General features: G+C 49.9%; 1 protein-coding gene across 1 annotated transcript in view; it reads right to left on the bottom strand.

The window, feature by feature from the left end:
- The window catches only part of FAM178B (family with sequence similarity 178 member B), a 102,173-nt gene extending 93,497 nt beyond the window's left edge, over positions 1-8,676 (bottom strand). Inside the window, exons 1-4 of the mRNA XM_036302313.1 lie at positions 8,611-8,676; positions 7,438-8,183; positions 6,494-6,555; positions 467-574 (exon numbers count right to left, since the gene is read on the bottom strand). Coding sequence (XP_036158206.1) covers positions 467-574; positions 6,494-6,555; positions 7,438-8,183; positions 8,611-8,656 — 962 coding nt within the window. The 5' untranslated portion in view covers positions 8,657-8,676. The remainder of the gene's footprint in view (positions 1-466; positions 575-6,493; positions 6,556-7,437; positions 8,184-8,610) is intronic.
- Positions 8,677-14,483: the final 5,807 nt, after the last annotated feature.

Genomic DNA, 14,483 nt, shown 5'->3' with positions numbered 1-14,483 from the left:
CGGCATGACAGCACGGAGAGAAGCCATCTTCTCTTCCCAGTGGGGACCGGGGACAGTGTCATGTGGCTGCATGCTCCCCTTCAAAGGCAGTTCCCATTCAGGCTGCAGTTTTGTGTAGTTATTGTTCCAAGAATAGGCTCCATAAATGTGGGCAGACAAGTGGGGCCGAGCAGGCCATGTTTTGGATCTGTGTCCTCAAAGGCCCACACTAGACCCTGACACACAGCTGGTGAATACATATTTCTCAATGAATGTGGTTTAAGGGAAGGAGGCAACCTGAGAACTCATAACCTGAGATCTCAACCTGAGATCACTGGCTGAAAGTTCAAAATCCAGTGTGGCGGACTAAGTCCTTTGCGTGAAGAGGTGGGTGAAGGGGTCCTTCCCCCCATATCCTCCCCACCTCTGCCTGCTCCCCCTCATACCCTCCCCAGTGCCCCCTGTGCCCCTGGGTGCCCACCGCCACCTGTGCTCGGGCGTGAGAGGCACGGCCTCCTCATGGAGATCCAAGGAGTCATGATCAGCAGGGTGTTGCAGGAGCAGCTCCCCCCGCTCCTGCTCCAGGGCCTGTTCCCTGCAGGGAGATGAGAGCCAACAGCTCAGTGCTGTTCCTGAGGGTCATCCAGCCATCACTGGGCTGCAGGGACCCCTAGAAGGAGGGGCCGGGCAGCCGAAATGCCTGACTCAAAAACTTCTATCTTGGTGATATAAGGACACATATGTAATAACTTAATCAATAAAAAAAATTAAAAACAAAACAAAACACTTTTATCTTGATGCTCTCCCTCCAGGGAGCATGTGCCATCTGCTTTCCCCTCTCCTTCCCCCACAGGCATGTACCCCCTAATCTCTAAGGGACCTCATGAGACTTGCAACCAGGGGAGCAGTGGGCATCTCTTCCCGGGCTCACCCCCTGGACCTGCCTCCAAGGCCCCCTCTTCTCTGACTTCCCAGTGAGCCCGGCTGCCCAGCCTAGGCTCCGTTGTGGTTTCTTCTATGCCCTTCTTTGTTTCACTCTCCTAAGTATATTTTTGCTGCAGTCAATGCATTCTTGCTTGCTTTTCTGCAAAAAAAAAAAAAAAAAAAAACCCAACCCCAAAACAAACAAAAAACAACAAAAACACACCATAAACCCCCAAAACTTCTCTCTTTATGGGGGGCAGAGCTGCGTTGCACTGACTGAATCGTCCCTGATGTGCAGAGAGGAGCAGACAGGCCTGAAAGGAGACGATTTCTGCCCTGGCCTGTGTGGCTTAATTAGCTGGAGCACTGTCCCGTAGACTGAAGTGTCACAGGTTTGATTCCCATTCTGGGCACATACTCAGGTTGTGGGTTCAATCGCCAGTCAAGGGGCATGCAGGAAACAGTCGGGCAACCTTCCTCTCGTTCTAAAATCAATAAAAGCATGTCCTCCAGTGACGGTTAAAAACAATTATAAAAGAAGACGTGTGGCACTACACACTTAAAGTGTGCTTTTACTTATTTTTATTTTTAATATATTTTTATTGATTTCAGAGAGGAAGAGGGAGACAGAATCATTGATGGGCTGCCTCCTGCAAGCCCCCCAATGGAGATCAAGCCCACAACCCAGGCATGTGCCCTGACCAGGAATGGAACCTCGACCTCCTGGTTCCTAGGTTGATGCTCAACCATGGAGCCATGCCAGCTGGGTTAAAGTGTGCTCTTATTAGTGGACCTTATTTTGGCATCTGCTCACTTTTTAGCACACCATGCCTGTGCCCAGCCCTTTTGCTCCTGCTGGGGCCCAGCCACACTGGCCAGGAGAAGCCCCGTGCTCACAGCTGCTGCTTCGCCATCTCTCCACCTCAAAGGGCAGCCTCCAGATCCTGCTCAGCCCTTACTCCCCCACCCTGTGCCTCAGCCGCAGAGGCCTGGAGCCCACGTTTCTCCCACCGGCCCCTGAGCGCTTTATAGTCAAACCTCAATTCTCAAAGGTTCCCAACCAAGTTGTTCACAGAAAAAAATGTCTTGGTTGTTGACCCAAACTTCAGTTTTCAACCTAACAACCCTTTCAAGCTCATGCCTCAGTCTGACAAAAAGCATCTCTCAGGCCACAAACAAAGAAGAGAATACTTTTGTTGCTGGCAAAATGGAGATTAGCACAGTTTTAAAACATAGAGGCCATCAAGAGTGCTGATGTTTCTAAGGATGTAAAAGTGCTCACAAAGAGAAACCAAGATGGCGGCATAGGTAAACACCGGAGTTTGCTGCCTCGAACAACCACTTCAAAAATACAACTAAAAGATGGAACGGACATCATCCAGAACCACAGGAAGGCTGGCTGAGTGGAAATTCTACAACTAGAAGGAAAGAGAAAAGCATACCGAGACTCAGAGGAGGCGCAGTGCGGAAGTAAAATACTACTAAGGTGCAGAGGTGCATGCGGAGCGGGCTGGCGGCTGAGGGCGCGGTTGTCTTTTTCAATTGGGAGGGAGTCTCAGGCTCTGAGCTCCAGTACCCGGCAAGTCTCTAGGGACCCAGACCCAGACCCAGACTCATACGGGAGAAGCGGGACTGTCTGGCATCGGTCGGAACTCACGGGGCTTGTAGCGATTACCGGGACACTGAGAAGCAGAGCCTCTGAGGGCTGGACTGAGGGCAGCCATAACTGCTAGCCCCGCCCTGTTGATTCCAAGGGACCTGCCCCACCCAAGCCCTGCAGGGAGGTTTTTGCTGGATAGCCTCAGGCAAAGGCTAGATTAGCACCTCCCTAGAGATCCAGGAGCCAGGAAACCCAGAGGTCAGAGTGGGATCATCCAGTTTGCAGCTCCTTGGAACCATAAAGGACACACACAGGGGGCAGACTCAGTGAGCACCAAAGCCCCACTGAAGCAAGTCTTACCCCAGAGGGGTGTGTCCAGCACAGAAGTTCTCCAACTGCAGACACAGCTGATTCTCACAGCCAATTGGTCTGGAGGTCAATTCCTCCCAGTGATAACTACAACAATCAAGGCTTAACTACAACAAGACTGTGCACAAAGCCCACAAGGGGGTGCACCAAGAGTGTCCTCCTCAGATAATTGGGGAGGCTGAACCACTGGGCCCTAGAGGACACTCAGCACAGAAAACCACTTTATCAACACAGGGAAGCATAAAAAATGCGGAGACAAAGAAAAAGAACACAAATGACAGAAATGGAGGAAAGCAAACTACTGGATATAGAGTTCAAAACCACACTTTTAAGGTTTTTCAAGAATTTTCTAGAAACTGCTGATAAACTTAATGAGATCTACAAGAAATCTAATGAGACCCTCGAGGTGGTGATAAAGGACCAACTAGAAATTAAGCATACACTGACTGAAATAAAGAATATTATACAGACTCCCAACAGCAGACTAGAGGATCGCAAGAATCAAGTCAACGATTTGAAATACGAAGAAGCAAAAATCACCCAACCGGAAAAGGAAAATGAAAAAAGAATCCAAAAATATGAAGATAGTGTAAGGAGCCTCTGGGACAGCTTCAAGCATATCAATATCCAAATTATAGGGGTGCCAGAAGAAGAGAGAGAGCAAGATATTGAAAACCTATTTGAAGAAATCATGACAGAAAACTTCCCCTACCTGGTGAAAGAAATAGGCTTACAAGTCCAGGAAGCGCAGAGAACCCCAAACAAAAGGAATCCAAAGAGGACCACACCAAGACACATCATAATTAAAATGCCAAGAGCAAAAGACAAAGAGAGAATCTTAAAAGCAGCAAGAGAAAGACAGTTACCTACAAGGGAGTACCCATACGAATGTCAGCTGATTTTTCAACAGAAACTCTTCAGGCCAGAAGGGAGTGGCAAGAAATATTCAAAGTGATGAATGCCAAGAACCTACAACCAAGATTACTTTATCCAGCAAAGCTATCATTCAGAATTGAAGGTCAGATAAAGAGCTTCACAGATAAGAAAAAGCTAAAGGAGTTCATCACCACCAAACCAGTATTATATGAAATGCTGAAAGGTATCCTTTAAGAAGAGGAAGAAGACAAGATTCTCTCTCATGGATGAGGTTTCTATCTCTCTCCCATCCTCTCTGAAATCAATAAAAATATATATTACAAAAAAAAAAAAGAAGAGGAAGAAGAAAAAGGTAAAGATATAAATTATGAACAACAAATACACATCTATCAACAAGTGAATCTGAAAATCAAGTGAATAATCTGATGAACAGAATGAACTGGTGATTATAATGAAATCAGGGGCATAGAAAGTGAGTGGACTGGCTATTCTTGGGGGGGAAAAGGGTGAGGGGGATGCGGGAAGAGACTGGACAAAAATCGTGCACCTATGGATGAGGACAGTAGATGGGGAGTGAGGGAGGAGGGTGGGGTGGGAACTGGGTGGAGGGGAGTTATGGGGGGAAAAAGAGGAACAAATGTAATAATCTGAACAATAAAGATTTAATTAATACAATTAAAAAAAAGTGCTCACAAAACAATCACAGGCAATTGAAAAGGTAGAAAATCTTGTTGATTTAGATAAACAAAAAGCAGTTAGACTGTGGTAGCATTTCCGAGGCAATGATATATGAAAAATTCATTTAAGGCTAGTAGGGGGTGGCTCAATAAATTTAAGAAAAGAAGTGTTATTTGTAGATTAAATAGTATATTGGATGTGCACTGTATATAAGAAAGGTTAAAACAGGGAATCATTTGAGGTCTGGGATGGATTAATTCAATTTACAGTATTTTTTGTTTTGTTAATCCTCACCCTGAAGATATTTTTCCTTTTTTTTTTTTTTTAAGAGAGACTGGAAGAGAGGGAGGGAGGGGGGGAAAGGTAGAGAGAGAGAGAAAGAGAGAGCGAGTGAACAAGAGAAACATCAATATGAGAGAGAACATCAGTTGCTTGTCTCCCACACGAGCCCTGACGGAGGCCAGGGATCAAACCTACAACCCAAGTACGTGACCTGGATCAGGAATCGAACCCAATTTCCTTAGGTGCTTGGGCTGGGCTCTAACCACCGATCAACATCAGTCAGGGCTCAATTTACATATTCCTAATGGGGAAAATGATTCGGTTTTTGAACAAATCACTTCTCGAACAGCCTTCCATAACAAATTAAGTTAGAGAACTGAGGTTCCCCTGTACTTCCCTTTTCAACCGACCCCTACCACAGGCCCTGCTGCCAACCATTATCTTGCCTGAGCCCCTACTCCCTCACCTGCTCCAGCCTTCTCTGTCTTTGCACTGTCCTTGTCCCTAGGGCTGTTGAGGGAGTCCTGTCTCCCCAGCCCTTGTCCTGCCCCTCCCAGGGTTTGCCCTGGCTCTGCCCATAGGTTCTAGTTCTGAGATTTGTACCTCCAGCCTGGCCTCTGTCTTGAGTGCAGATCCCCCTGGCTAGCCACTCACTGGATGATGTCTGGTTGAATGTACTCATGCCCGTTGGATGCCACAGGTCCAGTTCTGAATCCCTCTTTCCCACAAAGGCGCCCATCTCATCACCAGTCACCCTACTTCCTCTCACCCTTCCCATCCATCCTCCATGATGCATTCGGAGTGCTCTTTCTCAAACATGTGGGCCACTGCATCACTACCTGCCTAGGCCTCCCCGCTGACTGTCTGGTGTTCGTGAGGCCCCTCATGACCCAGCTGCCACTCACAGTGTGGCTGCATCTCCACTCGGCACCAAGAATCCCAGTCCTGGCCACCTATATGTGTGGTCACCTCCGCTGCCCTCCCAGGTCTTCTAACCCTCTGAGGTTCAAGGACAAGGACACCTCTGAGGAGCCATTCCTGATCTCCAGGTGCCACTCTTCCAGGCCCCTCCACAGCAGCTGATGGCACAGGGAACACAGAATCATGGTGTTAATACCCAGGTGTGCAGGGGCTGCCTGGTCTCTATATACCTGGCACTTAGTCAGGGCCCAGTGCAGAGCGAGAACCTCCCAGTGCAAAAGAGTCAGTGTCTCCAACACCACCTCCACCTCCCTGAGGGACATCACTTGGGCCTTTAGAAGTAAGTTTTTGTGAGATAAGGCTCACTGTAACCCAGGGAGATGGCACACGTGAACCAGATGACGTGCTATGGGAAAATGAGCAAAGCATGCGTCAGGGTTGGCGCAGAGCAGGCAGTGGGAAGTGATGCCTCTCTGGGAGGCAGGCTGCACACCCGTCAGAACCAGCACCTTCTCTGCATCTAACACATGAGAGGGAACTGAGAGACCAGCTCCCCCACTTCTCCACACTGGCAGGAACTGGGCCCAAGAGTCAGGATGGGAAGAGGAGCCGGACGTGGGCTCTGTAATGGGCAGGGGGTGGGGCGTTTTGGGGCTCTCTGCTTGGCCATGCCCTCCTCTGATCTGGCTGTTCTCCATGTTCATTATTAATTCAGCACACAGGGCACTCGGGGGGCTCACTGTGCAGGAGGTGGGCTGCTTTAGCCTCGGAGGCATTTGATCTGAGTCAGAGGATGAGCCCCGTGAAGGTACTGCCAAACCCACGGAAATGAACAGCCCGTGATGGACCCCTTCTTGCACTCACCTCTTCTCCTGCAGCAAGTAACCTAAGCTGTTGACATAGCTTCCTGAGCCCTCAGAGGTGAGCTGGAGAATGGGACATGGGAATGGGGAAGAGAGAGAAAGACAAAGTAGAGGGAAACACAATAATATTTAATCTAAAGTACACCCTTTATCTTGTTTACTTTTCTGAACAGGCAATCCATTCACCTGACTAAAAAATAAAAAACATGAGGGTGTACAGTAAAATGCCCTACCTACAGGCATGCTAGCAGAGCAATTCTGTGCACAGGTAAGCAAACAGACCGTCACAGAGCCCTCTCAGCATGGAGGGAAGCACACTGAGGACCCCTGCACTCACCCTGTGCACTTAACAGTATGTCTTGAGGGTCATTCCACATCAATACTACAGAGATAACTTAAGAAATACCTTCAGGGGACCCCGATGTGTGGCTGGAACCTAATTCATCAGTTCTCCCATGGTGGGCATTTCAGTGACTGGCAATCTTGGACTATCACAGACAACTGAATCTCTGTTCTTAGAACACATTTCCTTACGTGTCCTCTCAGTCTACCTAGCAACAGGAGTTTGCTCCCCTGGTGAAGTTCATCACAGAAGTGTCCATTCAGGACTCCAGATCCATGGGACCACAGCCAGCCCAGCCTCTGCGCCTGACTAGCCCTGCCCCGGCTCCAAGGTCCTTCCTCTGCAGCCACATCCCAACTACACCCTCAAAGACCCCACCGCCAAGCCACCCTCAGCAAGAGCTAGGAGTGGGAATAAAGGGAGGTCACCCTAGCCTTTGGAGCCCAAGGACGAGGGGGACTAGGGCTGAGGAGGGGTGGTGCAAAGGAGGTGGTCAAAGGACAGCTGGGGTACGGCCAAGGAACGGCCAAAAGAAGTCGCCTGGGGGTGACAGAGGCAGGGTGACCAGAAAGGGGCAGTGAGGAGAGGAGGCCACTGCTTACCCCGGTGCTGGTTCCCGCCACAGCCTGCTGGCTGGGGCCTGCCGCCCTCCAGAGCTGCTCCTCCCGTGAGGCCAGGTCCTCCATGGGGCCCGAGTCCTGGGGCTCTTGCTCTGGCTCCACGGGCACCGAGCAGGCCAGTCTCCTCGGGCCCTCAGGCTCCACCGCGCCCACCCACCTGCGGGCTGGGGCCCCCCTGCCGGCTTTCGGTGCCCAAGGAGTCAGGAACGTGACATGCGGTGGCCTCCAGTGGGTGGGGACCACGTCCCCCGTGGCCCTCGGGGTCAGAAATGTAACATGCTGTGGGCTCCAGTGGGTGGGGACCATGTCCCCCGTGGCCCTTGGGGTCAGAAACGTGACATGCGGTGGGCTCCAGTGGGTGGAGACCACGTCCCCTATGGTCCTTGGGGTCAGGAATGTGACCTGTGGTGGGCTCCAGTCGGTGGGGACCATGTCCCCTGTGGCCCTCGGGGTCAGGAACGTGACATGCGGTGGGCTCCAGTCAGTGGGGACCACGTCCCCCGTGGCCCTCGGGGTCAGGAACGTGACCTGTGGTGGGCTCCAGTCGGTGGGGAAAGTGTCTCCTGTGGCCTGCATCTTGGGCTTCTTCGACAATTTGGGAGTTGGAGCTGAGTTGGGGCTGCAGAAGCGTTGGGTCGGCCGGCAGATCCCCTGGTGTAGGGGATGGTCAAAGCCACTGTGCTTCAGGTTGGGCAGAACCATGGGGATTGCAGCAGCTGCCTGGACCCCTGTGGACAGGATGAGTACTCAGTATCCCACCTGACTGCCACCATCCCGCCATGCTGGGTGAGGAGAGGAGGCAACTCTGGATTGCAAGATGCAAGGGCGGCCCTGGCCAGTGTGGTTCAGTTGGTTGAGCATTACCCTGTACACCAGGTCACCAATTCGATTCCTGGTTGGGCCATATGCTGGGGTTGTGGGCTTGATCTGGTGTGCAGAAGGCAGCCGATAGATGTTTCTCTCTCTCTCTCTCTCTCTCTCTCTCTCTCTCTCTCTCTCTCTCTCTTTCTCTCTCTCTCTCTTCCTCTCACTCTAAAATCAGTAAAAATGTATTTTAAAAAATGATGCAAGGAGAAACCTCAGCCATGGGTTTTCTACTCCCTTGTGGCCCCTAACCTCAGGAAAGCTCTACCTCTGCTGGTGAGAGACACCTACCTTCAGTCTGAGGAAGGACTAGCATAGTCTTCTGGGACCTGGCCATCTGAAAGCTTCTGGGAGTTCTGTCCTGGAAGGAATTGCTAGTCAGGGGAGGTGAGGGGAACTTCCAGAAGAAAGCTGATGTTCTGGGACCCTAGGTTCCCAGAAAGGAGGGCCCAGCCTATTGGTACCCAGGAGAGCATCCCCCTCCAGCTCACCTAGGGACTAAGCACATGCACCACAAAGATCAAGTTGCTGAGTTGATGGGGGCTCAATCTGACCTCTCTTTTCAAGGATGTGATGCGCAAGTCTAAGGACATCAACTTTCTAAATACCTGCAAAAAATTAAAACTAGTATTGCTCAGCAGGAAAATCGTGTTCTGAGATGACATCCTGAGCACCTTGCTTTGATGTCACCCCTTTCCAGCTCTTTACCCACAAGGGGTGGGGGCATGGCTGTCCCAGCACCAGCACGGACCTAGTACTCAGTAGGGCTCAGTGCATGAATGATTTAATGGATTGAATGAATGAATGAATGAATGAGTGAATGATTTAAACAGACCCCGGGTCTGGTTCAACAAGTCTCCTCCAGTATTAGGGGCTGCCTGTCCCCAGCTAAGATGGACCGTGCCATTTACACAGGCATCTCTCATCACATCAAGCCCAGGCTCAGTAAACAAAAATGCAGGTGAAAGGCTAATACCTGAACAAGCTTAAGAGTCTAATGGTCAAAGGAATCAACAGTTCACAGAAAAACAAACACTAAATCAATAAGGGTTCAAACTCAACAATACTGCACTAAATTGAAATCAATGTGACTACGAAGTATTATTCAATAATAATTAATCAGAAAATTAAAAATTTATAACAAATGTTGTCATGCATAGCTGTTAGTTAGCACTATTATTCTTTTTAGAGGACAATCTATCAATATAAAAATAACTGTAAAAATGTCCATATCTGAGAGTAGGGAACCCCCCCCAAATCTGTCCCTTCACAAAAGCAAGTAAGCTGGCAATAACTGTCAGAACCAACATATACACAACTTCAGAATCTAATAAAAAACTAACTGCAACCAGGGGAATGCTTAATGAAAAAAGGAGCTGCTAAATTTCAGAAAGATTACAATCTGGTTTTTGAAAGTACCCGCTGATCATCCCAGCTCAGAGGCAGACCTGGCACTGTGTTTCTGGTATGGTTTTCTGGTGCTGGGGAGGGCGGAGGGTGCGGAATTGTTGGTGTGTGTTTTGACCTGTCTAGTGGCTCCCTGATGGATCAGTTCATGGCCTTGACTTTTTTTTACCCACCTCAGAACTTTCTCAGGGGTGGAGTGGCCTCCTGGCCAGCAGTTGTCAAAAGTGTTTAAAGACAGATCTACTAGCTACAGCCAGCTGGGGCAAGAGATAATAGATGGGGCAAGCATCAGAGAGACTGAACAGTCTGAAAAGGAAGAGGCTAAGAGGAAGAAGGAATAAAGATTTTGAAAGGCTCCCACAAAAGCCAGAGACTAGAAGGCCGCATGTGTGTCCAGGCTGACGCATGCTCAGGAAAGACCTGAGAAGACCACCAGCTTCCCTCTGGCTTATGGGCAGGCTCCACATAATCAAGAAGTGAAGGCTAAGGCAGAGTTGCAAGAGGCCTAGCTGATGTTGAAGGAGAACTCCAGCAGAGAGTCAGTCTGCAAACACCGGGAGAGTTGTATGGGGTTTTTTTAGTTGCCATTGTTGTTTGGGCTCTATGAAGAGACTGCAATAAAATCACCAGTTGACCTCTATGCTAACGGAACAGTGACTTCAGTAACCCCGCACAACAAAAGTCTTTACAAAAAATAGTTTAGAAAAGTCATTAAACAAACAACTATAATGCACAACAAGCAGCAACAGCAAACCCTGGGGAGGGGGAGAATGTTATTTCCAGAGTTACTGCATTATAATATTCAAAATGTCCAATTTTCACCAAAAATTACAAGGCATTCAAAGAAATAAAGTATGGTTCGATCATCTGTATTATAAAAGGCCAGTGGCAGTAATGCTGTAATGACCAAACGACCGGTCACCAGGAGGTGGATGGAGCACCTCTTGGGCCCACCCCCAAGGTGCTGGCAGCGTCGGCAGAGTGTCGCGGGTCACCGGCAGCGTCCACGGAGCATGTGAGGCTTCGTGGGGCAGCGGACATGGCCCTGATGGCAGGTTAGGCCTAGGGGGAAAACTGTGTGCTGGGCCTCTAGTAGGAAAAATAAATGAAGAAAAAATGTTTCTGAGGAATTTCAGACAAAAACTTTAAATCAACTGTCTTAAATATGCTCTAAAACAGTGGTTCTAAACCTGTGGGTTGCGACCCCTTTGGGGGTCGAACAACCCTTTCACAGGGGTCACCTAAGACCATCAGAAAACACATACATAATTACATATTGTTTTTGTGATTAATCACTATGCTTTAATTATGTTCAATTTGTAACAATGAAATTGGGGGTCACCACAACATGAGGAACTGTATTAAAGGGTTGCGGCATTAGGGAGGTTGAGAACCACTGCTCCAAAAACTAAAGGAAATGATGTTCAAAGAACTAAAAGAAAAATTGTATTAATATATTAATATAATCCTATCTAATAACAGACAAACATGGTAATTGACCGTACCTTTGCCATGCCTTCCATTGGCTAATCAGTGAGATATGCAAATTAACCGCCAACAAAGATGGCGGTTAATTTGCATACATAGGCGCAAAGCAGCAGAACGAAGACTGAAGGCGGTTCTGGCCGGAGCAGTGAAGGCTTGAAGGCGGCTCCGGCTGGAGCAGTGAAGGCTTGGAGGCAGCTCCAGCCGGAGCAGCGAAGACTAAAGGCAGCTCTGGCCGGAGCGAAGGCCTGGGTCCCGGGTGCTGGAGGAAAACTGGTGCCAGCAGCCAGGGGAAGGGAAGGCCTACTGCACAAATCTTTTCATGCAACAGGCCTGTAGTTAATGGTATAAAAAAATAAAAGAGAAACCAAGATGGCGACATAAAGTATAGACCTGTGCGTGCTGCCTCCCACAACAACATTGAAACTACCAACTATAAGACAAAACAGCTATCATCCAGAACCATGGGAAAGCTGGCCCAGTGGAAGTTCTACAACTGAAAGGAAAAGAAGCACATTGAGACTGAGTAGGAGGTGCAGAGGCGCCAAGAACAGAGGTATGGAGTCGCGTGTCAGGCGGGCTGCAACTGGATGCGCGGTTTTTTTCAATCAGAAGGGGATATAAGCTCTCAAATCCACTGAACTTGTTTGGGGCGGAATTCTGAGGTCCAAGACCCCTACGGGGAGAGGCAGGACTGCCTTGCAGTGGGTCGGAGAGTGAGGGTGGCTATCTCACGGAGCTGCTCACCGGCACTTGGGGACACGGAGATGCCAAGTCGCGGAGAGGTGAGGAGTTGCAGAGACGCTGACGACAACCATTGCTGTTTGTTCCACCCTGGTGATTCTCTGAGACCCCGCCCTACTCAATTTACATCTCCACCCAAGCTGTGCCAGTGGCACAAAAGGAACCACCTGCGCTTTTGCAGCTTAACCCAACAAACTGCAGATTTCAACTCCTCGCATCCATAAGGGACACACTCAAGAAGCAGAATCAGGTTCAGAGGAAGCCGGAGCCGGAACTGGCTGAGCCGGCAACATGGAACCGCTGTACCAGCAAATGCACAAGCAGGTCCACTAGATCCAGTCTCACATGGGATGCCGGGAGACGGCAGACAAGCAGTCTGTGCACTTAGTAGAAAATGAAATCCAAGCAAGCATACCAGATACTCAGCCAGCAAGAATGCCTGGAGATTTTGTCCAGCAAGGAGCCTCCCAACAAAAGACAGAATGCCAAACTTCATGTTGACCAGTCAAAGTATGATGTCCAGCACCTGCAGACTGCTCTCAGAAACTTACAGCATTAGCGATACGCAAGGGAGCAGCAGGAGAGACAGCGAGAGGAGCTTCTGTCTCGCACCTTCACCCGCAACGCGGGTTGCGGCACCCCCTGTGAGGCTGCATGAGGCTGCGACGGCCCCTGCGAGGCTCCGACACCCCCTGAGAGGCTGTGTGAGGCTTTCACAGCCCCTGTGAGGCTGTGATGGCCCCTGTGAAGCTGCGACGCCCCCTGTGAGGCTGCGACGACCCCTGCGAGGCTGTGACAGCCCCTGCGAGGCTGCATAAGGCTGTGACGGCCCCTGCAAGGTTCCGACACCCCCTGAGAGACTGCGTGAGGCTGCAACAGCCCCTGCGAGGCTGTGACGGCCCCTGCGAGACTGTGATGGCCCCTGCGAGACTGTGACGGCCCCTGTGAGACTGCGATGGCCCCTGTGAGGCTGCGACGGCCCCTGCGAGGCTGCAGCGGCCCCTGTGAGGCTGCGTGAGGCTGCAACGGCCCCTGCGAGGTTGCGACGGCCCCTGTGAGGCTGTGTGAGGCTGCGACAGCCCCTGCGAGGCTCTGACAGCCCCTGCGAGGCTGTGATGGCCCCTGGGAAGCCGGCGGAACCGCGTGGGCCTTCGTTGACGGCCCGCGAACCAGCTCGCAGCCCCACACACAACTATCACCCGAAGGGTGAGAGGGGCGAGAGCAGCTGTATTGTTGCTTTCTCCTCACTTCTGGTAGCAAAATCCTCATTTTAAACATAAGGAGATACATTATTTTAAAAAGCCATTACGTGGCTCCGTACCCTTTCTGAGTAGAGTGTGAACAAATCGTGAGAGATCTTTCCAAACACAGGGACACGTTATGGATGGAAATAGCTACATTTTCCATGTGTATGACCTTTGACCCGGTGACAAAATGCGTACACCTATGGATAAGGACAGTGGGGGGGGGATAAGGGCAGAAGGTTTGGTGGGAACTGGGTGGAGGGGAGCTAGGGGGGGAAAAAAGGGGAACAACTGTAATAATCTGAACAATAAAGATTTATTTAAAAAAAATAAAAAATAAAAGAAACCAGGTAGATAGAGAAATTATAAAAAGGAACCAAACAGCCCTGGCTGGGTTTGCTCAGTGGTTAGAGCAGGGATGGGCAACCCCTGGCACGCGTGCCAAACATGGCACGCCAGTAACTTTTGCTGGCACCCGAAACCCTCTCTTATAATCTTCCATTTACAATTTTTTTCTTGAGAGCTTGTTTGGAGGTTCTAGCAGGGGAGCGCAGCTACTCATATACCCTTGACCGAAGACCGGTCCTCTCCTCGGGGGGGGGAAGGTCGTCCTCTTCGACCGAGCGCGCAGCTTCGGGAGGGACGCACATGGATCGGTGAGGGAGGAGGGGGACACCGGCCTAGCCAGCCAGATCAGCCGAATCAACCCTGGCGATCAATGGGGTGACAGATGTCGCAGCCAGATCGCCCTCACATCCCAATTTTTTTCTTAATATCAACTTTTTAATTTTTCAGATAAATTCAGTGTAGGTGCATCTTAGATAAATAAATAATTTTACATAACAAGCTATCTTAAAGACCATAGACATGGATTGGCGAGAGAGGGTAAGAACAATTTCTATGCCTCTGCCTTAACTCTCCCTGCCTTCCTAGATCCGACCAGTGTTTTGGTTTCATCAACATATGCTTGTGAATCTTTGTTCTCAGTGATGAATTTTGTTAAGTCTCATATAGGAGTAGCCTGACGGATGAAAGTAGTAGCTTGTGCATATTTCTGAAGGTCACAAAATATAAACCTAATGTAAAATCTCTGTCATCAGTGATGCAGCAGCAAAAGTCCCACGGGTAGCCGAAACCGGTTTGGCTCAGTGGATAGAGCGTCGGCCTGTGGACTGAAAGGTCCCGGGTTCGATTCCGGTCAAGGGCATGTACCTGGGTTGCGGGCATATCCCCAGTAGGAGATGTGCAGGAGGCAGCTGATCGATGTTTCTCTCTCATAGATGT

This window comes from Myotis myotis, unplaced genomic scaffold (genome assembly GCF_014108235.1).
Source record: "Myotis myotis isolate mMyoMyo1 unplaced genomic scaffold, mMyoMyo1.p scaffold_m19_p_30, whole genome shotgun sequence".
NCBI lineage: Eukaryota > Metazoa > Chordata > Mammalia > Chiroptera > Vespertilionidae > Myotis > Myotis myotis.
Note: the sequence above shows the minus strand (reverse complement) of the source record. Positions and strands in the feature narration are given on the sequence as shown.